We start from the raw sequence: 23,274 nt of genomic DNA, 5'->3' as shown, positions 1-23,274 counted from the left end.
CCACCCGAAATTAGGAGATTTAATTGCATGGCCATGGACCAGGTTGAACTTTGTGAAAGCTGAGTTCACCATGCTGCCTGCAAATGGTTATCAAGAATCTTGATCAGACAGGTAGGCAGTAGATAGATATTCAATTCATGCTTCCAAATCATGGCACTGATCTCCTATATTTGATATGTAGGCATTAGAAGTCATTACGGGAAATGAAGACCCTATAACCCGTACATTACAGAACAAGCATGAACTCAGCCTCAGCTGTTGAAATTGCTGCAAGGAAGCAGAGATTTTCCCAGTGCATTGAGGCAAAAATGTGAGTGGTTGAGTGCCAGAATGGAAATCAAAGATTAATCTTCAGTCATTCATAGTTTGTACTTGTGAAAATTCAGCTAACAATACGATAGTGCTGTACAGATTGACTAATTCCCACCTTGTTTTGCCTATACTTTGTGTAGGTTCAGCTCTCAATCTCTTCATCATCTGCCTCACTTCATGAATGAAGCATGTTATGTACAACATAGAAATTTCGTTATTTTTAGGCAGATGCTGAACAGGGAAGAACAGAGTCATCTTGCTAGTTAGATTAGCAACAGTTTGCCCGGAGCGATTGACAGAGCTGCCTAATGCAGATTCTGCAGGTCCTATTTCGTACTCTCGGTGAACTCTTATTAATCAATCAACAATCAGTTTCAGATTCCCAGTTACTGACAACAAAATCCTTCCCGCCAATATCCTTAATTGTTGATGGATTCCACACCAGGCATCATGGAATCGAAATTTCATGTTGATCCGTTAATTTTTCAAGTTTTTCCTTTTCTTTTTCCTGGTTTCGTTTCTTGGGATGGGGAAATTGCTATTTATAAACCACTTACAACACAATTAACAAGGATCATATCCTTGTTGTTTTTCCGTGAGGGTGACTCAGTGACCTTCTGCCGACAAGCTAAGGAGAAACCAAGAAAGGGACAAAAAGAGCAGCCATTGACGGCTTCAATGCAGCTCATTGCCAAGTTGATCTAGGGAAGTTGACATCAAACAGCATTGGATTTTATTATAAGCTAGACAGCTAGAGCTGGTGGTTGGCAGGATAGAAGGCAAACCAGACAAGGAAATTTCAATTGCATGGGCAAAGTAGAATCAAGAAAAGAGGAGTTCAAGACTGGTCCACAAACCAGCTAGCAAAAATCTTGAAGGGATTGATAAATACATATTCATTTAATAGTGGCGGACAGACCCCAGAAAGCACTATACATGCAGAAAAGAAAATAGAATAACCAAACTTTGCAAATTACAATCAGAACTCAGCAAAGTTGCCGAGTATCTATGGAGGACCAAGTTTTTCGCCCTTAAACTGGGGAAGAAAAGCAGAAGTAATCGATCAAGCAACCAAACAAAAATAACATATCAAACGCAAATATCATAACATCGCACTCACGACTGAGCAAGAAAATTGGAAGTGATTGAGCAAGCTATTGACCATCATTCTAGAGAATCTTGACATTGAAGACAATAACACAATTTGAACTTCAGTGGAGCTTGGTTCTTCAATTTTCAACTGCTTGACTTCAGTTGAATTCTTCACTTTTCAAAAACTAAATGTACAAAAGTAAACAAACAAGATTCACAAACTTCTTTCTATTTGACTTACCTCAAAGATTCCACTTTAACCAACAAAGATCATGTCCTTGCTTAATATTTTCCCCTGTGGTGAATTTTATTATCATAAGTATACAAGCCAGAAAATTCCAGTACCAGGTAAACAAATATTTCAAATCTTCTGTAAGTCACCTGAATTAAAAATTAGAGCAGAACAAGCTTTGTTTCAAATTTTCATTAAACTGCTCTCACTAGCACCTATCAAGACTTGTTTGTTACCTGAGAGTTTCATACACAAAAATGGAAAAGGATTTGCAGAGGCAGTACCATTGCAGGCAATTTCTCAAAAGATACACATAACCTGCCCCTTAATGAACTAAAATCTGTAGTTTCATCCAGGATTTGTGGACAGGTAATGAAAAATTCACAACCAAGCACCAAGAACAACAATTACAATCTCAAAAGTCACCAACATCACGGAAACAAGCTTGGAACTAGCAAAATATAGGAAGAGCCTAAATTCATTCATACCACAGTCTTACCAGATTAATCATTGTACCCATGATGCAGAACCAACTCACAGATTTTTGGTACCATTTCCAAAATAAAAAATTCCAGGTTCAAAAAATTAAGCTCATAAGATCAACAAATAAGGAAGAAATTAACAATTAAACTCCAACTTGGGAATTTATCATCACTATCACCCTATTACACCATTTTAACAAGTGAAATTTCAGCACAGAGAGAAATAAAATTCTATCTTTATCATCCTTGTAGAAGAATAGTCTAACATTAATACTACTCACCTGCTTCTTTCTCTATGCCTTTTTGGATCAAACACAACAAGAAGCAGCAAGCCAAGGCCTTTTGTCTGAAAAAATGTTTTAGACAATTCCGCCTCACCGAAATCATCAAAAGATAATACAAATTATACAACAAGAAAACAAAAGTTAGTTTTGCCTGTAAGCTATATAATTAGCCAAAGCAACCAAAGGAGCAGCTTTCTCAGGATCAAATCCTTGGAGCAACTCAAGCGCATCACTCTTCAACTTCTCTGCAAACTCCCTTGACTTCTCTATCCCCATCAGCTTTGGATAAGTCACTTTATCAGCCACCAAATCTTTCCCTGCAGTCTTCCCTAAATCCTTGGATGACTTTGTCACATCGAGAATATCATCCACAACCTGAAACAAAAGCCCAATATACCGGGCAAACTTCCTCAACTTTTCCACATCTTCATCACATCCACCTCCAAGAATTGCCCCCAAAACCACTGCCGCTTCAAGCAAAACAGCGGTTTTGTGAACGTGAATAAATTCTAGATGATCCAATCCCACATCTATTAGTCCCTCACTATTTATATCCACAACTTGACCAGCCACTAACCCTTCAGTTCCAATAGCTTTGGCTAATTCCCCAACTGCCTTTACAACCCTACCAGGCGTAACACCAACTGTAGAAACAGCTATATGTTCAAAAGCAAAAGCTAAAAGAGCATCCCCTGCTAAGACAGCTATATCCTCACCAAAAACTTTGTGGTTAGTCGGTTTTCCTCTACGAAGATCATCGTTATCCATGCAAGGAAGATCATCGTGGATTAAAGACATGGTGTGGATCATTTCGACAGCACAAGCTGCTGGCATAGCCATGGATTCTTGGCCACCAACAAGTTCACAGGCAGCTAAACAAAGCGCAGGGCGGACCCTTTTGCCACCTGCTAAAAGAGAGTAACGCATTGCTTCGTGGATTTTAACAGGGTCACGGAGTGAAACAGCTGAGTCCAGAGCTTGGTTAACTGTACTGGCTTTTTGAACCATGTAGGATTTGAAATCAAAGCTTGGTTTTTGAGGGTCTTGTTCTTCTTCCTTAATAGTGTCTTCTTTGGTAAGGACTGCGGAAATTGAAGGAAGAGATGTCAAGCTGCGCTTTTTGGGGGTTGAAGATGACAAATTTTTGAGGGGATTGAAGGGGAAGGATCTGGGTAAAGGAATGGATTTCGATCTGGAAGCTTGGTTGAAAATGGAGTAAGATTGAACCCAAGAACCCAGATTCATTGTAGTCATTTTTTTTTCCTTTGGGTGTTTGAAAGATTGGGTTTTCTTTTATGTAGAAGCAAAAGGAGGAATTGACACAAAAGGCTACAATGAAGATGGAAAGTAGTTATGGGGGTCAGCTAAAATTACCAAATTCTAATGCAAATTTTCCAGTTTCCCAAACTAGTTAAGGACTCATGCAATGGGGAGATGGGGAGTTGGGGTCCAAATGTTGGCCCTATAAAAATGGCAGAGGTCTGGAAAGTGGAGGAGTTGGGCAAAGGAAAAGAGAGGATACCTAAAAATTCAATGGAATTAGAAATGGATGAGCATTTGTTAAACGTTAGCCAAAGAGCGGCCAACAGAAGGAGCAAGATAGGATATTAGGATTTGGGTGCTTCCTGTAGCATTGGCATCTTTCGCAGCCCCCACCATATATAATGGGTGCTTCGCCTCGCACTAAATACTGATTACTTTTAAGTATATTTAATTGACATCAGCAGCTGACTCAGTACAGTATTGTTTAGGCTTGGTTTGATGCGGCCGACGACTTTTTTCAGCAGTACCTTTCCATATAGTACATATATATATATATATATATATATATATATATATATATATTTGCTTTATCTTTAAATAGACTTGCAAATTTTATTTGAGCATATAAATTTGTACATAAAAAAATCGCCTTAAAATTTAAATTTTGTTCACATTAATCTCTAACCCAAAAAAATTTGTCCACAAACAAGCTTCCATAATTTTTTTTAAAAAAATGTAAAATATAATAATTAATAACCCAAAGAAGAAGATGAGGAGTATCCTATTTTCAAAGGGAAAGTTTTCGAACGAGATAAGATTCCTCTCAAAACCGACAACAGTTGTACAGTAACTGGATTAAATACTCCTACTGATATCTTTTTTGGGTTTTTTTATTATAATAATTAAGTGTTCATTAACTAAATTTTAAATGCCACACATTGCTTTCTACGCCCTGGACTGCCACTTAAACTTTAATTTCCAATAAAGAAACAAAAGCCTTCCTTAACATGGACCTGCATAGACTTTTACTCATCTTGGAAACTTCAAGATCAAAAATGAGAAAAATTGAATAAAAAAACAATAAAGAAGACCCGAAGAAAATGCAGAACATGCATATCTCGTGTAAGAAGGCTGCGTCCAGAGACATGTCCGACAAGATATCCATCAAAGTCCCTTGGACGAGTTCCTCCATGTGACCTGCCTGAAACCATGTCTCATGCATTAAACAAATTTCGTCCAGAATTATGGTCAGGGAAATGACGAATTCAGTGATCATTTGATTGATTCAGCAGCAGCTAAATCCAAATTATAAGACAACAGAAGAGAAAAGCAAATTGCTTTCTTCAACATCAAAATCATATTGCTTTCACTTCTTTCGTTTAAAAGTCTTCACTTGTCATGGTCACAACATTATAATTTCACTACAATGTGAATGTTAGATAGTTTGATGTTCACATTTGGATGATGTTCCAATAAACAGTTTCGAATAATCTATCATATGATTAAACTAAAGGGTATCAAGCTGACAGCAAAATCTAGTCCTCACCAATCTAAGCCCTCGATAACTCTGTGTAACCAATCTAAAGCCCTAATCTAGCTTCCAAGTAGATATATCTTGAAAGAGGGACAAGCTGTCAGTTTTTCATTTTCCTTCTTTGTTCAAAAAGACAGCCAAGAACTACAGTGAAGATAATCCAATTTTCTTCAATTGACAGGTCTTACTTGTTATACAGGTAGAGTATGCTGAAGATAAAGAATCCAGCCATCTGCATTCAACGAAAACAAATGCTTACCACAGATTTATTATTAGAAAATAAAGAGCTACCGTGCAGATAGACACGTTTGTATGTATAAAACACACTCAAAAAGGGCGAGTACCGTGGTAAAAGAAGCTCCATAATACGGGAAAGCAGTTGTTATAAATCTCTCATATTCATTGTGCCTGAAGGGTCGAACTGGAATCTGCAAGTAATAATGTCCATTAATTAGATACGGAAGAATATATTTGCTTTAGGAATATGCTGCAGCAGATGGAAGACAGTGACAGAGGCCATATCTTCACACACATAGTCTGAACACATGCACATGATTTAATTAAGACTATGTATGATGTGCGTGTGGGAGAGTTAGATTTGAAGAGGTGATGTCTTTAGAGGAGATTTGCGACAATGCAAAATCTTAATTTAGATTAGAGAGAGAGAGTATAGAACATTGAGGAAGGAACGAAAGGAGCAAAAAGAGGAAAGGAGGAGGGGGGTGAGGGAAAATGAGACAGTGCGGAGAGAAAAGAGACATCAACAAGCTTCAGGAAGAGAAAAAGGCGATAAAAGACCCTAAAGAACTGCATTTAAAACCAAGTACATATTAACTCCCTCATTAAACAAGTTGTAAAAAAGCTAGTTCATGGACCAAACTTCAGCTATGTTTGAGCTCGCCTTGTTGATTAAATGAGTTTTTATGTTTTGTTTAGACTTGTTCAAGTAGTTTGATGAAAAAACCAAAACAAGCCTAAGCCAAGCTCATTTTTAAGCAATATGATAAACATGTTGTCTACACCATTATAAACATGTTTGTATAGCAGCCTTTCTCGAAAAGCAAGAGACTTCTCTCGATATTTAAAGCATAGCTCTGAAACAAACTTTTTCTACCAAACTAGCGATAGTTAGGAAGTATGCAAAGGGCATGCAGTTGTAGTGCTGGTTTTGGAAAGTTTTAGATGCTATAGTCTTGGAAAAACAAATCATATGTACCAGAATTTAATAGAATATTCACCCATCCCCAGATCATATCTGATATAATTAACAATTTTTCTAATATCAAGTACTAAGCTACAATATCATCCAATTAACTACTAAACATTCATCCAATCCACTAATTAACAGTTGAGTAACATTTTCAGTTTCTAAAACCATTTTCTTAATAAGTCCAAATGGATTTTATAATGGTTGTGAAATATGAAAATTTTCAAGGAAGAACTACCAAGAAATATCATACATATAGAATCAAGCCAGATCCCAGAAGTATCATAGATATAGAATCAAGTGCTGTACCTGTTTGGAAAGAGATAAACTAGTGTAGCCAAGCCTGAGATAGTCAACCTTAAACTGAAATACCCCATAAACATCAGGCACCTTGAATGATGCATGATACAACCCCTGTAAAATTAGACACACACATACATATAAACATGACATCAGTTGCAGTAGGGTTGCAAAGTTGAAAACACAAGAACCTGACCAAAGAATACCTTTCCATCAGTTGATAGTGTTTTTAGAACGTAAGGGCTCATCATGTAAAACTGGACCTGAACATCATCTGCCACATAGGGCTCCCAGCTCTCTCCAGACCACTCATATATCTCGACAGAAAATTTCTGCAATCGTATATATTATGGGAGATTCAGTGTGAATAGTTCTCTTAAATAAACAAATTTTTAACAAAAACTTTTAACAGAACAAAATTGATGGGGACAGTACCAGGTCATCTTTGATCCTATAAATTGCAGGCTCATCAGTTTCTCCAACTTTGTGATGTTTAAGATTAACAGCCTGAAATTAAGCATAAGATTTAATGGTGTAAGAGAAGACAACGCAAAAGCATTTTTATAAGCAAGTTAGATAAGCAAAGACCATTGGCTTCCTGACTGGATAAAAAAATTTGCTATTTTTATACTATATAGACCACACAAATGAACATAGTTCAGAATGTCTCACCTTCAAGTGACCCCTTTCATGGAAGACCCATTTGCTAATTTCTGTCACAAACTGCTCATTACCTGATTTCTCATATCTGATATAGCATAATTAAGAAGAATGTTAGGTACTTACTTGAAATATCACTGACAAACAGCAAAAACTGTTTGTTTCTCTCAAGCAGAACACATGGTGGAACAAGAAAAAGTAAAGAACACTTGCAGAAATACAAATTCACACAGATATTCATTGGAGGGATGTTTTAGTGCTAAAAATCATTAAAGGAATCCAAGATCCACCCAACATCTAAAGAATATGTAAAAAAAAAAAAAACTTCAAAAGTCTATTCATGATTTGCCAACTACATAGGCAGCAAAGCTGCAAACAGACACTTCTAAATCCATGCATTAATTGGGATGAATAAGAGCATCAGATAAAATAGCACACAGGGTCTTTTTGCTTTTACAATTATGCTCAAAAGGTTGATTCATGATTTGCCAACCACAGTTAGTATAGCTGCAAGTCACTAACTAGTAAGTTTATGCATTAACGTGGATCAATAAAAGCAATGAGCACAACAGCAGGCATTCTAGAGAATGGAATAAAGAAAAAAGTTGTCTACACCAATATTTCACACATATGTAAGTACGCATCACATTAAAATTAATTCTAATGGAAAATAGTCTTTGGCTCTTTTCCTTGTGAAGGAAGAAAAGTTCAAGTGCTATTGAAACTAATTGACCATCGATTTTCCTATTCTCACTCTGTTACACATGTGAAAACTATATGCATAAACACACACAAACAATTATCTTTATAATGACTATGCAAATAAACAGACCATTTCCGTGGAAAGGCTGGTTACTGGTATTATGCAGATTATGAGAAAATGCAAGATAAGATTATTTTACAAGCCATTTATCAACAAACAGAAAATATTCTGGTCTCACTTACTTATCTGGGCTCCCGGCTTTCTGCACAGCAGTTCTTAACAGCCTGAATTGCACAAAGAAATTTTATCAATGAAAATGAAGAAACAATATTCTAAGCCCATATATCAAAAACACTACGTAATTATATACCGGTTACTAAACAAATCTAGAGAGCCAGTGATCATGATCCGAGCATTGTTTCTAGCCTGCATTATGCAAAGGATTGTCAATAACACTTTAAAGCACATAAAGTAGATGCAAATGCAACCAGTTATCCAGCTTCCCTTAGGGAAACAGGAGCTAAAGCACAATTTCATGTTATGGACCCACATGTCATATAACAAAAAGACAATTAGGAAGAAAGATTCATAACTCTATCAAGGAAATAAATGCACATTTCATGGGGAAAGATATTCAAGAAGAAACATCCTACCTGCACAACTGACACCAAGGAAATGGCAGATCCAGTAAGCAATGGAGGGCTTGACAATTCGGATGTCGGGTTAGCAGAATAAGCTGAAGGAGATGCAGAAAGCACCTTCAAAACCTACACATTGTGTCATAAACCTCAAAAACATTAGCCTACATTCAGCAAAAGAAAAGCACCATTCATCTTCAAGCTTTACCAGGTTGTTAGCCGCATTTACTGAATGTGCAATCCCTTTGAAAATTACTGGCGCCTAAAACATTCACAACAAGCAAAATTTCATTTAATAAGATGAACATTTTAGCTATCAATTTCAGATTTTTTTTTTTTAAAATAAGAAACCGAAAACATCTCTACTCAAGTAAAAACTGACCTTGATTTTGGTTTTTCCTAAAATGACATCAGATTGGATAAAATCATCACTGGCAATCAATGTATGGTCACCCTCAGTTCCCGAAATCGCATAGCTTTTGTGATCAATAACCATTGCCGATGAATCCTAAGCCATTTATCAAATTCACTTAAAACTAGAAGAAATTCTATTTTTAAAATCCAAAAAGAAAAAAAATAATAATAATAATAAAGACTAACCTCATCGAAATCAACTCCACATTCAGTCGCAATGTTCTTAATCAAATCAGAAGCAGACGCATCAACTGCTATTATCAAGTCGTGACCGGAGTCAACGAAGTCAAGCACCGCCGTCAAGTCCAAAGATCCACCAAACCCTAGCCAAGAGAATTAAAATCACGATTAAAATGCGTTAGAAACCGAAAGGAAAGAGTACGGCGCTTTTTTCTAGCTGTGTGAGCTTACGTTCCGTGGAAGGAGAGAAGAGGATCAAGGCGTCGTAGAGGTACTGGCCGTAGCGTCGGAGAGAGAGAGTTGGATCGTCGGCGAGTTTGAATTCGAGGTCGAAGCCGCGGGATTTGAGGGAGTTGAAGAAAATGGAGTGAGACGATTTGAGTGAGAAATCGTCAAGTAATACTAAGACTCGGCGATCCGTTGGCGTTTCTGGATCGAAAGAGAAACAGAGGAGAGGAAAGAAAGAAATCCCGAAGATGAAGAGGAAAGAGAGGTTCTTCATTTTCAGCCCTTTGTTTTTCCTGCTGCAGCAGCGACTTCTTCTCGGCTTCTGTTCCTCAGTGTGCGAAGGAAAGAAATGGCGGAGGCCGTTGAAACTTGAAGGCGCAACAACGACCCGTTTCGGTCAACTTCGATACGGGCCAGAAAGTTGGTTGAAGCCCAATTGATATCTGTTTCTGAGCCCAGATGATCTTCAAAGGATTGGGCTTATCCATTAGTTAGGGCCCAGATGATCCTTTCTTTTCTTTTCTTTTTCTTTTTTGCGTAATTTGTGAAAATTAGAATTTTGGTCCCTAGCTGTCTGTGATACAAAGTATTAAATTTTACTATATAATTTCAATCGTGACTTAAGAGTAGTAGGGACGCTATTAAAATATTCATTAAATGTTCTTTTTCTCTTTGGTTACATTATTACGAAAACATTTTGATTTTAAATATTTTTATTCATATAATAAATTTTCTATTCTTTTCTTATATCCCAACAATTTTTTTTTCTTTTTTTTATTAAAAACAAACTCTTAATCTTAATAAAAAGTTAATAGGCATCAAGTCGACTAAAGTTTTCTCTAGACTTTACTGTTTTATTAGTGTTAAATTCTTATATCGGTTCAAATTAAAAAATAAAATATATTCGAATTCGATAAAAAAGATTTGTTTGATTTAGAATGAAGTAATAAATTATTTTATTTTTTTTTATAAAAAAATTGATATTAGAACTCAAAAAAGAAGAAGCAAGAATAAGGGAAAACTTATTTTTTAACTAGGAGGATTTAACAGGAAATCAATTACAAACTCGTTGATTAAATTGATTAATACAAAATCATTCCTTTTTTTCACCAATAAATAGAAAAAGAGTAAAAAAAAAGGTTACTTGGTTCCACGTTAGCGTAGGGAAAAAGCAAAATATATATTTGATTTTGTTTTCTCGTCTTGTTTTTTACAAACCCAAATTTCGATGCACAGTGTTTGATTAAACAATTAGGCCACAAAACCGCGGATGCTAGTTTTCGGAACACAGGAAAGCAAAAAAAAAAAAGGTGGGTCCTACTTTCGTGTCATCTCTCTCTCTCTATCTCTGTCCTTTACTTTCCTTCCCGCGTCCATATCCAAAAGCCCTCTCCTTTTTCCTTTTCTGTTCATCGAATTTCCTGCTTTCTTCCTTTATCTCTTTGGGTTTTTCTTGAGAAGGTTCGTTACAATCTGAGGAAACTCTGTTCTTATCTTTGTTTTTTGGGTTAGATTTGTTTGCTTAAATCAGATAAAGTTTCCCTTATCTAAGACGATCTATATTTGTTGCTAGCTAGCTTTATCTCTTGAATTATGATCTGTTGGGAATTAATTTTGATTCTGAATCTATGTTTTTTTTTTGGTTTTTTCAGATTTGAATCGCAAAGATTTACTCTCTTTCCTTCCAGTTTCTTTATTTCTTTTTTAAGTAGATTGAAAGTAGTCTAATCGAATAAAAAGAAATAGCTATTGGGGTGATTCTGTTTTCGAATCACTTAAAAGGCGTGATCTTTTTGGTTCTTTAAAGAAAATGAATTTCTTTTTATATGCTGTTCTAGGGTATGAAATCAAATTAGATTACAAAGAGAGTGTTTTTCAGTTAGGGTTGGTTAAGAGAACATAGTTCTTTTGATGGTTTAGGTTAGATTTTGGATTGATATTACTTTTGTTGCTGTAACTAAATTCTGTTAGTAACTGTGGGAATTAATGGGTTTATGTTAATTTTTAAATATGTAATATGTATATTTGCAGGAGCTATGATTCGGCTGTTTAAAGTAAAGGAAAAGCAGAAAGAACTTGCTGAAAATGCAAACGGTGGAGTACCTATCAAAAAGCAAACTGCTGGCGAGTTGCGTTTACACAAAGGTTTGTTTTTCACCTGTTTATTAGTGAATTGAGTTATTTGAATTTCCTTCTGTTTTCCATATGTTTTCTTTGCAAGTTTCTTTATAGCTTTGTGAAGAAGAGAAAGATTTTGAGTGAGATTGATTTATTTAATCGTATGTTGCTCGAGCACTGAAGGTTTCTCTCTTTTTGGATTCATCAGGTTTAAGATGATCTGTGTTTGATATAAGGTTAATTAGCGCTTAATAAATGTGAGTCTCACATCTAATGTGGCCTTTTACTTGCAGATATTTCTGAGCTGAACCTACCTAAATCTTGTGCCATATCATTTCCTAATGGAAAGGATGACCTGATGAACTTTGAGGTTTCAATTCGACCTGATGAAGGATATTATTTGTAAGGAATTTCTTTCATGCCTTAATCCTAAAACAAGTAGTAATGTTTTGCTCTGTAGCAAAATTCTCTTGGGTTCAAATTCTCTTTTGCTGGGGAGAAGGTGCTATTCTTTCATACAATTGTTTTACCTGCCTTTTCTCTTATTAATAATGCTAACTAGTACTTTCCTGGGTGCTGTTTTACCACTGGTTACAGTGGTGGAACATTTTTGTTCTCCTTCCAAGTTTCTCCCATCTATCCACATGAGGCACCAAAAGTTAAGTGCAAGACCAAGGTAGACCGGCTCGTCTTATTTACTCTGTGTCGTCTGTTCCTCTACTGAATTCTATTGTGGTCTCATATGCTTTTGGTTATATCCTGACCTATTTCATGTTGTACTCCCATTTCCAGGTCTACCATCCAAATATTGACTTGGAGGGAAATGTTTGCCTTAACATCTTACGTGAAGACTGGAAACCTGTGCTTAATATAAACACCATAATTTATGGATTATATCATCTGTTCACGGTAATACGTAGTTTATATATAACAATAATTATATGAATTTACACCATATGATATCTGAACCACTTGATTTTGTTTGCAGGAACCAAATTATGAGGATCCCCTCAATCATGATGCTGCTGCAGTGTTGAGGGATAACCCAAAGATGTTTGAATCTAACGTGAGGAGGGCTATGGCTGGTGGGTATGTCGGGCAAACCTTTTTCCCACGGTGTATCTAGCTTTTGCTCTGTAGCGAAAGTGCTAATGCACATATGTTATCAACACTTGAGTTTCAATGGGCTGTATAATTTATCTGCAAATTACCTTTTGTCATCCCTTTTGATTCTCTTGGTGGTGCTCAGGGAATTAACTCCTAAAAGACCAACCTGCTAAAATTGCAACTGTGTTTTATTGTAGCTTTTCTGATGCTATTTGTGTTGCTGTGCCATATATCTGTCTTAATGTGGAACTAGGATAGGCTAGATTTTATGCACTGGCCTAGAATAGTACATTCTTCCTTCGCTGCCTCTCTTTCTCTGAGGAAGAAAATGATGACGTCTTTGTTTTTTAAACTTATGCTGGGATATCCGATGTCTAGTGAACCATGGGCAATTCATTGATCCATTAATCTAAGTGATTCCTGAACTATAAGGAGTTAGACTTGTCATTAGAAGTATCATTTTCATGTTGCATTTTGCATGTTCAACATGAAGTTCTTGTTTGGTCAATTAATCTTGCCTTCTTAGTCGACAGGATACCACGTGCTTATCAACCCAACCAGGGCTGCTAATAGAGAAACAGGGCTTATCAAGCAACAATGGTTGTCCTCCTGGTGTTGGCAAGCAATGTGTTTCATTTGATTTGGTTTCCTGTTTGCAAGAAATTATTGCTGTCAATTTTGCTTAATGAGCAGCATAGCAATGACTTTCTTGATAAGCTGGTTGAGCACCATGGGCTAGAAGCAAGATCATACAGACCTGCTTCATTGTATAATGAAATTCAGAATTCTATTTCTCATAAAGTAACATAGAGTATTCACGTTGTAAATGAGACTCAAACTTAAATCATCTCTTCCTCTTTCAAATTGGCTAATCTAACATTGTCACGGTCTCGCCTAAAAATTTTGTATAAAGGCGTGTAAAACAAAGAGCACAAACCAAAAGGAATTGCCATCATCGCCAGAAGCCCTCTAGACAGCGCAAATGCCTCGCGCGGAGACCCATTGATCGGATCAATAGATTTCGAATCATAACCAAACATTTGCTCCGACAGGATACCCACCAAGGGAGCAGCAAAAGAAGAAAACGATCCTTCGAATGCACGATCAAATGCATAGATCATGGTCCGATGTTTAGCAGGGACAACTTCGGCAAACATTGGACCATTTGCAGCCGTTGCATTCCAACTGATGGTTAAGCCCATCAGAAAGAGGGTGACAGCGAAGGTGTAATAGCTGCTCACTGATTGTGGGATCACTTTCAGAAGGAACCATGAGAATGGGATGCCCATGAAGGCGCTGAATTGCGCACACATGATACGGCCAGAATGAGGGTAGATTTGTGATATTTTATCTGCTATTAACCCGCCGAGAAAGGATCCCATTGCGCATCCGATGGCAAAAAGACTTAGCAGTGCTGCCGTAGAATTATGATCAAAACCTAGGAAACAAGGAAAACAAAGACTCGAAGCGATCATTCTTCTGCTATGACAATTGACAGGGCAAATTATATAGCAGTCAACCATTTCCATTCTTATGTTTAAAGAAAATAAAGACGTCCACATTTCCATCTATTATTGCAAGAGATATTGGAACTTGTATCTGTACTTACCAATTAGTTCAAACCACATGGTAAAGAATACCATGGCAGTCCATGGTAGTGAACCAACAATTCCCTGCAAGACAATTATCTGAAATGTTGGAACTTTTATAACAGCTCTTGTGGCCATCCAAGACTCAAACCAGACAGATGATGCACCAGTATTCCCTTTCTCTATCAACTCATCCCTACAACAAAAAGCAGCCGTGTCACCAACATGATATTTTGAACAGTAAAACTATCATTGAATTGGAAAGGTTACGATGAATGCATTTAACCGTGGTAAGAAACTGAAATAGAAATGAAACCACAAAACTTTGAACAAGCAATCAGTACCTATCAAAACTATTAGCAGCATCATGATTGACACCAACTGTTTTCCTTGGATCAACGACAAATAGGAACACAAGGAACCCAATCAATGAACTTAAAGTTGCCATCAGAATGAAGGCACAACGCCATCCAGGCATACCCCAGAACTGCTGACCCGCCATTATTGTTGCAACAACACCACCCCCAATGCCACCCAAGGTACCAACAAAGCTTAGCAACCCAAATCCAGCCCCTCTCACACCATCCGTGTAACTATCAGCAATGAAAGACTGAAGTGCTGGTATTACAATTGCCAGTCCAAAGCCATTAACTGCTCTCCAGAGTGCAACCTGCAGAAATTGCTGGCTTGCACCCACTGCAGCAGTTGATAATGCCCAGCACAAAGTGCCTATTGCAAGAACTGTAGGGCGGTCATAGTTAATTACAAGTACACCTGTCAAAGGAGATGCCAATCCCTGCACAAAGTTCCTTATGAAGGTGAGATACCCAAGATCAGATGGCCCAGCATTGAAAGCTTCACTAACTTCTTTGTATACAGATGGAAGGAGATTTTCATCAGCACGCTCCATAATGGCAGCCAAGTTGATGAGAAGGAGAGAAAGAGAAACACCGAAAACCCTTCTTGCTCTGTGAAATAGTATCATCAATAGAAAATTAAGCATTTCCAACAAGGTAAACACATAGAAAAGGAGAAAGCATTGCTAATATTTTACATTTGCACACATGTATGCTACAACAGGCACAAAAAAGATAAAAGTAACATCTCTAAGGATTGAAAGTTTGTAATACTATGACCATATGACACTTCAAAGCACTCTAACATTTTAGCTAAATCAGATATGGTCCATGCAATAATTACATACATATCTCAAGTTAAGTATGATAGCTATAGAAATACCAAGAATTGTGTGTAGCACCAGTAAACTTCCCATTTGGGCACCTTCTACAAATACCAACACTTGAAGATGCATTCTTTGGCAACTAACCGAAATGTAGGAAAATTATGCTAGCCTCCATAGAAAATTCAAAAAGAGGAAGTCATGGCCTTCATTGGCTAGATTTCCTAAACAAGGAAATAGCTTCCTAAGAAGGATATATTATCCTTTGACAAGGATACCTCAAAATAGGAGGCAAGGCATTCTATTCAAATAAATTCCTTCATCTAAGTTCACAGACAGGAAATTCTGGTCCATTAAGAGTTTCAGACCAAAATCCAAATCAGTAAGACAACGGCCGAGACTTATGTTGCACGAATCCAGCAGAGAATTATAATTATCCAAGTCCACCTATTTGAAAGTACTTAAGGAGCAGCAATGTAAGTGATGTCTCAAGCATAGTTTAGACATAAACATCAAATTGGGAACCACATAGCAACTATCATGGAAACCAATACACCCATGACAAAACCACAATCAGATAATGACATTATTCTTTGGCTCAGTAGTTTTCTGCGAAAGCTGAAATTGCTTTTTCGCAGTCTGTTATACACAGACATCAATTCTGAATGATGATAGAGCATAACTTATAAAAGCAACCAAAAATAGTAACAAATTTCAGGTAAAAATCAATTTCCCATAGGGAAAATATTGATGTCAAGAGCTATATCCCACACGGAAAAGAAGAGGCAAAAAAGAAAAAAACTCCTTCTAAAGCATGGACTGTTACTTCATTTGCTTTTACTGTACTTTATTTCGGATAATAATAACAGAAAAATGAGTACCCAGATCCATAATCAACAAACAATCAAATAATAAGCGATTCAGTAATCAGAAAAAGGAAAACAAAAAACAAAGATTTGAATCGAAACTCACTTCATGGCTTGAAGATGTTTATGAAACAAAGGCTTCGGTCGGAGGGCAGCAGAAAATCTTGAATGGCTTCGATTTAAGCCCATAAAAAAAATAAAGACAACCCGCTAAAATCCTGGAAAACTGTGTTTCCAGCTTCTATGGTGGATCTGGAACACCACCCACTTGCCTCGTTGAAACAAAAGGGCCATCCAGGGACTCATCAGGAATTACCCCAAAAAAGAATATTCAAATCAAGCAAGATATATATTTCAATTAATTAATGATAATCATAACGTTGAATATACTAAAATTAACAGATAAGTCAAAGAACCCAATCTCTTTAAAATCCTTTTGATTGGAACAACCAAGGAAGTTAAAGTTGGTTAGTCAGCCGGAATAGCAAGAGGTTGCTTTCGACAAGGTTGCGCGCCACGAAGCATCGTGGCTTCATGTCAATGGCTAGTTTCATGGGATCTAAGCCAAGGCTTGGATAGCGGAGTTGGTGTCAGAATTTAAGCTTAAAATTCCAGGATACGTGGGTACCCTGTTTCCGAGGTTGTGTTTTTCCCGTCTTTTGACCTTCCTTAAAACGTGTCCGAAAATTTTGCTCTCCATGAATAATTTTATTTTATTTTATTTTGGACGTTATTTATTAATTAAAATAAATGGAGAGACTGCCAAATATTCCTAGTCATATTTATGACATATTAACAGTTAGAAATTTTTGTTATTAATCACTCCAACAAATTTTAAGTAAAAAAAAAAATTCGACAATTAGATAAATACTTTGCTATTTTTAAAAAAAGACTTTGTTCTCGAGATATTTAAGACCGAGACCATTCAATTGTAATTATTTCAATACTCCGAAATCGAGATTTTTTTTTATTGAAAATTATATTTTTGTTTATGATAATCATTTTACAATGATGTGTTGTACTAAAACTTATAGAATCTTTTCTTTTCGATAATGTCATTTCTCTTTTGATCGGCTTGGGATCGGTGGAGAATGGAGATTAATCCTCTATATGATTGGACAGAATGGGACCCCGTGGGTAAACGAGTGTCAAGAGGGCATACATGGTACATTTTTAACCCAATGGGCTGACCCTTTTGATTCCAAATATAAGAATTTGGGCTACTTTCTGCCCTTTCATCATAGTCCAAATGTCACCCAAACCCCTTAACCTTTCGCCACCAATAGATGGCCCTTTTTCTCCAAGCAAGTTTTAGTTGGGCCTTCGAGTGAGTTTGTTTCATCCTTACGGAGCAACTCTATTGACACGTGCAGTGCACTACGATGAACAAAATAGTGAGTAAAGATCAGACAGATTATGCTTGACGAAGAAATAGAAATGGTTTAATTAAAATAGATATTGTAAAATAATATTGGATATTATTATATGAGATGATGCTAATGTATTCGAGAATTTGGATTAGATTAGTCCTAATATTCCTTTAAGACGACTCCATGATCACTTGATTATCAATTAAAAAAAGTCTAAAGCACCGTGATTAAAACGTCAGCCTCGTAGAAATTGGAATTGGCTGACATCTTCCCCACGTGAGCTAAAGCCGTCTAGATCCAAAAGTCTTTCGTAGGGCCACTTTGAATTTATGCGGTGGGGATGTCTCCCTTGGCAACTTCATGGATTGATCATTAATCACAAGACCAAACCATTGTTTAACACTGCTACTTTTACAAACTCTAAACATTACTATATTCATCAAACATTTCATGATCTAATTCACATTGAAGAAGAAACATGTAAAGCTAAAGCAACTGCCATTGCTATTGGGCCACTAATGAAGCAATGATATTGTATCGATAACAAATGATTTTGATTAATTCTTTTGCAATGAGATAAATACGAATAGTTGGTGGTTTTGAAAGAAGGCCAAAGGGGCAAGTTAAGCAGGGTTAATAGAAAAATCGGGCGGGGGGGGGGAAATCAAGTGCTAGGAAAATGCTTTTGGAGCAATGAACCCCCACGTGCTCTCTCCTACCAATGAAGACCCTGGTGAGAGAGAGCTTTGAGCAGCCAGCCCTTTCTCTCCGAACAACAAGACAAAAAAGCCGAGGTGGTCCCCAGCAAAAAGACCCGCCAAAGGCACGCCTCTCTCCCCCCGCACGTGGGGCAAGTCTCGTTGATTTCATGGTGTTGCCAGCTACAGCCCCCTCTTGTCGTTCCTCCCCCTTTTAAGCTTAGCTGGAACCGCACGTGCCCTAAGCCACGCATTTCCCTATTCACCCCCCCGGCCCTTCCCCCCAAAAAAAAGAACTCATCTTCATTAGACATTTGCAAATAAATACCGATTTCATTTTATTAGTCACGGAGTCGTTGGCTACGGGCTGAGCGAAACCGTGGGTCCGATTCCTATAAATAAATTTAAAAAAACAAGGGAGAAAAACATGGGACCACTTTCACGCGTTCCAAGCAATGGTTGGACACGTCGAAGAGAGGTCGGTCCCCAGCCGGGGGATAGGGTCGTTTACTACTTTTATTTATTAAGCAAATAAATATAATAAATATACAGATTTCTGTGTCGCACGTGTGGAGCAGATCGACCCCGCTAAAAGCTATTGTCCAAAGGGGGTCCCACTCCTCTGAGATCGCTGTTTGTCCACATCTGTTCCGTTTAATCTGATCATCACGTCAGTAGCCAGCTACCTCAATTACCGGAGAGATGGCATCTACCCTTTCTAATCATCTCTCTTGGGCAATTTTTTAATACAAGCAAATGTATCTCTCAAAATCTCTGATAGCTTTTATCACCGTCAAATCACTAGACCATAACCCCTTTTTTTTATTTATTTTGAATATAAACATTAATTTGTATGAATAGAAATAAAGAGAAAATCAAGAAAAAAGGTTAAGATGAAAGGGAGGGGGATGGGGGGGGGGGGGGGGGGGGGGGGGGGGGGGGGGGCCGGGGCGGGGGGGCGTGGGGTGTAATTGCAACAATATTATCCTTGTCAATAATGGAGGCTACCCATTTCTCCGGCCCCAGTGTGGGAGACATTGCTGTGTCTGCCCTATTACCAAGTCTAATACAACCAAAATTCATTCATGGAAAGTTTGTGAGAAACCAAGGTTTTGACTGGTCTTTTTTTTTTTTTTCTTGTAAGCCTTTGTGGCTATCATTTTAGCTCCAGCCATCTCTAAAAGTATTATCCATTTCTTGGTACAAACCCTTTTCCCATTTTTATTATGTGATTAACAAAGATCACAAATAAAAAAACACAGTGACTCTTACGAAGATAAGGTTAAAAAAGAAAGAGAATACAACTTCCAAATGGTCAGTCCTTTGAAAAACTTTTTTCAGGAATAACTGACAGATGACAATCATTTCTGAAAGCAGGAGGTGAGGTCATAGATTCACCAAATTCTGGCCCTTTCCTCTTTCCCCCAAACCAAAAATTGAAGAGAAAAGCCCTTACAAAAACAGCCCTCCATGTGGCATGCAAGGCAAGCAGTTTCAAGTTTTTCTCTACTGAGTTCAGCTTTGATTAGGCTAATAATTAATTTACTAATACGCAGACCATGCTACCCTATAGTCTTAGGCCGAAGGCCCCATTGGCATGCTGAAAACACAAAATACAATAATTTACCTCTTTTTTTTAAGATTTTAAGAAGATTGGTTTTATTATCACTTTTTCTGAATATAAGGGTACTTTTTTCATATAAGTGTGAAAACAGAAAAGAAAGGGCGACGGATAGAGGGAGAGAGAATCTAAGGAAGCAGCAGTGCAAAAGCGTTTTCTCTCCTCTTGAACAAACAAAACTTTCAAAGATAGAGAAAGCAATATCCTCGTGAAAGGGGGAGAGGGACTTGTACCCTGCGTGTCTCTCTTTGGACTTTGCCCATTTCTCTCCTTAATGCAAAGCTCTCTTTGTCTTCTTCTTCAAGAAAATACAGGTTGAAACAAAAAAAAAAAAGGGGCAAAGGTCGGTTCGCTGCAAGAGAAAGAAGGAAAAAAGTATGACGGGGGCAGCAGGGAGATTACCGACATGGAAAGAAAGGGAGAATAACAAGAGGAGAGAGAGGAGAAGAAGAGCTATAGCTGCAAAGATATACACCGGGCTACGAGCTCAAGGCAACTACAAGCTTCCTAAACATTGTGACAACAACGAGGTCTTGAAAGCCCTTTGTGCTGAGGCTGGTTGGATCGTTGAAGAGGATGGTACCACTTATCGCAAGGTTTGCTTCTTTTTTTTTTTCCGTTTAGATTTCTGGGTTTTGTTCTTTTCACACTTGTAGATCTACATGCATGCATTGTTTTTATGTCGAATTTTTATTTTGATAGTTGTTCTGAAACAGGTTTCTACTGATCTGTTATTGTGTTTAACTTGTTTTGATCCGGTATACTTTTGATGTGTTTGTCGTTTGAATTTGTTGGAATTCTGGTTCTTTTGTACTTTTGCTTGATCTGCCAAACCTTTATTTGCTTCTCAACTCTTTTGATTTTTTTTTTGTACTTAAACCAAATTACATGAAAGTATTCTACTTTTTCTCTAATCTTGTTATAATACTCCTTTGTTCTAAGACCCTGATCAAGATTTTCCTTGTATTATTGATAGAAATAGATCTTGGTAATGTAATAGTACTAACAAAAATGATTGCTGATCTTTGTATTCTTTTAACTAGTGTTTGTTGCTTTATCAATATAATTGGATTATATTTTTCGTAATTCCTTTTTGTAATGGCTTTGATTGATGCAGGGATGCAAGCCACCCCTGTCTGAACTTGCAGGGGCCTCAACAAACATCAGTGCATGTTCATCTATTCAACCAAGTCCACAGTCCTCATCTTTCCCAAGTCCTGTACCTTCCTACCATGCCAGCCCCTCCTCCTCCTTATGCCCGAGCCCAACTCGGTTCGATGCAAATCCCTCAACCTACCTTCTTCCATTCCTCCGCAACATTGCAGCTATCCCTAACAATCTCCCTCCTCTTAGAATATCCAATAGTGCTCCTGTGACACCACCACTTTCTTCCCCAACTTCGAGAGGATCTAAGCCCAAAGCTGACTGGGAGTCCCTTTCTAATGGCTCCCTAAACTCATGTCGCCACCCTCTTTTCGCTACCTCAGCCCCTTCTAGCCCCACAAGGCGGCGTCACAAGACACCAGCAACAATTCCAGAATGTGATGAGTCTGATGCCTCAACTGTGGATTCTGGCCGCTGGGTGAGTTTTCAGACAGTGGCATCCACAGCAGCTGCAGCAGTAGCAGCTCCTCCTTCACCTACTTTTAATCTTGTGAAAAGGGTGGTTCAACAGAATCCTCTCCAGGATGGTGTCACAGGGCATGGAGGGGTGACCTGGGGAACAGTAACAGAGATTGGGAGAGGCTCCGAGTTTGAATTTGAGAATGGTAGAGTAAAACCTTGGGAGGGTGAGAGAATACATGAGATTGGGGTTGATGATCTGGAACTTACACTAGGGACTAGTAAGACCTGTGCATAAGCTTCCGTTAGGAAATTAACCTTTCCTCTAGAACATGGGTTCTTTGTGCATTCTCAATATTGCTCGGTTTCTTAGTGAGTTGTTTCGTGTGCCATATTTGAAGCCTCCATTGAGTTCTTACATTGCTCAGAAGATCATCATTCCATTACTTACAGTGACCTATCTCTTTCACATTTGTACAGTTTTGAGCTCAGGGAGACTTTTACAAGTCTAAAAAAAGTTTAAGCCTATTGCATTTGATTCCAGGCTGCTCTACTGGAGGACACTACGGGATAGTTCAATCTTCAAGTGGTATGAAAGGAAGACTGAACCGAGTTTAGGGGTTTATATAAAAATATGTTTCCCCTCCAATGTTTATGTTCACAATTTTCTTATAATTTCTTCATTTATCATATGGTTGATAGAATTCTATTTCTCAGATAGAGAGATTGTGCTCATTTTCTACTTTGTAAATCAAGGATTTATCTATCCTTTGAAGAAAAACACAAACTCAGAATTTGTAAGGCTAGTTAGTACTATGTTTACTCACTACTACTAGATAAATCTTCTTTGGCAATTGATCCTTTGATTCTTTTTTTTTCTCCATTGAATTTAGTCTAGGATTAGCATAAGCAATGATATGACAATTGAACTGAAACAAAAGTGATTATCTGTGGGGGATTGATTGGGGTAGGCCCATTCTCTGTTGTCTAAAATATTTGGCTTCTAGCTCAAAACCAAATGTTTACTGAAATTTGTGCAGTGTTTTGGGGTTGCCAAGGTCAAACTTCAAAGGGCATCTTACAATGGAAAAACCCCAACGAGGGTCCCCTTCCACGTGAAGGTGTATGTTCATGTTGGCATGTGATCTGTGTCACGTCTGATGTTGTAATGTACCAAACCAATTCAATAACTTCTTTTGTCAATTATTAAATAGTTTGGCTAAGACCAGAAAAGGCCCTGGCAATGTGGCCGTTGTCCCTTCAATTTAATTCTTCTTTTTTTTTTCTTGGTGATTTATCTTAGCTAAGAGTGGCCAACCCAAACTCGAGTCGTTAATTAGATACTTTTTGAGGAAAAAAGTTACAAAAAAATGTTAATCGGCTAGGATGCTATCAATTCTTATCAACATGGTCCAGCCTGAAATAGGGTACTTTTTGGGTCCAACCAAACCGGTCCCTTGGGATTGTATTTCAAAGCCTGGTCTGCCTAGTCTTCGAGCTCTAGTCCAAGCCTGTCTCGGGCCAGGCTTGTCCTCTAGGTCTTGTAGGCAAGAGAGGGGTTTATTCTTATAATATTATTATTTCCACACAAGAATTAGAAGTCTGTCATCTAATTTTTTTTAATTCTTTTTTT

General features: G+C 37.6%; 5 protein-coding genes across 5 annotated transcripts; 2 read left to right on the top strand and 3 right to left on the bottom strand.

Moving 5' to 3' along the window:
- Positions 1–2,243: 2,243 nt before the first annotated feature.
- On the bottom strand, positions 2,244–4,045 carry GGPS1 (geranylgeranyl pyrophosphate synthase 1). Its single transcript, XM_007046967.3, has one exon. The coding sequence runs from the start codon at positions 3,654–3,656 to the stop codon at positions 2,544–2,546; it is 1,113 nt and encodes a 370-aa protein (XP_007047029.3). The 5' UTR covers positions 3,657–4,045; the 3' UTR covers positions 2,244–2,543.
- Positions 4,046–5,003: 958 nt separating this feature from the next.
- Positions 5,004–9,883, bottom strand: LOC18610990 (dolichyl-diphosphooligosaccharide--protein glycosyltransferase 48 kDa subunit-like). The gene is made up of 13 exons (XM_018123054.2): positions 9,533–9,883; positions 9,308–9,444; positions 9,090–9,215; positions 8,916–8,969; positions 8,723–8,836; positions 8,440–8,495; positions 8,312–8,353; positions 7,379–7,454; positions 7,142–7,213; positions 6,913–7,038; positions 6,716–6,820; positions 5,544–5,627; positions 5,004–5,431 (listed from the first exon to the last, which is right to left on the bottom strand). The coding sequence occupies exons 1-13, from the start codon at positions 9,801–9,803 to the stop codon at positions 5,384–5,386; spliced, it is 1,311 nt and encodes a 436-aa protein (XP_017978543.2). The 5' UTR covers positions 9,804–9,883; the 3' UTR covers positions 5,004–5,383.
- Positions 9,884–10,823: 940 nt separating this feature from the next.
- RCE1 (RUB1 conjugating enzyme 1) lies at positions 10,824–12,982 on the top strand. Its single transcript, XM_007046961.3, has 6 exons — positions 10,824–10,990; positions 11,561–11,674; positions 11,941–12,049; positions 12,245–12,323; positions 12,440–12,556; positions 12,636–12,982. Exons 2-6 carry the CDS (start codon positions 11,566–11,568, stop codon positions 12,771–12,773), a joined length of 552 nt encoding a protein of 183 aa, XP_007047023.3. The 5' UTR covers positions 10,824–10,990; positions 11,561–11,565; the 3' UTR covers positions 12,774–12,982.
- A 537-nt stretch (positions 12,983–13,519) lies between these two features.
- Positions 13,520–17,022, bottom strand: LOC18610988 (Major facilitator superfamily protein). Its single transcript, XM_007046957.3, has 4 exons — positions 16,496–17,022; positions 14,688–15,311; positions 14,364–14,539; positions 13,520–14,192 (listed from the first exon to the last, which is right to left on the bottom strand). The coding sequence occupies exons 1-4, from the start codon at positions 16,576–16,578 to the stop codon at positions 13,594–13,596; spliced, it is 1,482 nt and encodes a 493-aa protein (XP_007047019.3). The 5' UTR covers positions 16,579–17,022; the 3' UTR covers positions 13,520–13,593.
- A 3,164-nt stretch (positions 17,023–20,186) lies between these two features.
- Positions 20,187–22,495, top strand: BEH2 (BES1/BZR1 homolog 2). Its single transcript, XM_007046956.3, has 2 exons — positions 20,187–20,674; positions 21,196–22,495. The coding sequence occupies exons 1-2, from the start codon at positions 20,456–20,458 to the stop codon at positions 21,937–21,939; spliced, it is 963 nt and encodes a 320-aa protein (XP_007047018.3). The 5' UTR covers positions 20,187–20,455; the 3' UTR covers positions 21,940–22,495.
- Positions 22,496–23,274: the final 779 nt, after the last annotated feature.

Source organism: Theobroma cacao, chromosome 1, assembly GCF_053813885.1.
Source record: "Theobroma cacao isolate CCN51 chromosome 1, ASM5381388v1, whole genome shotgun sequence".
In the NCBI taxonomy this organism is placed as follows: domain Eukaryota; kingdom Viridiplantae; phylum Streptophyta; class Magnoliopsida; order Malvales; family Malvaceae; genus Theobroma; species Theobroma cacao.
The sequence above is the reverse complement of the archived record's forward strand: the minus strand, read 5'-3'. Positions and strand labels throughout refer to the sequence as shown.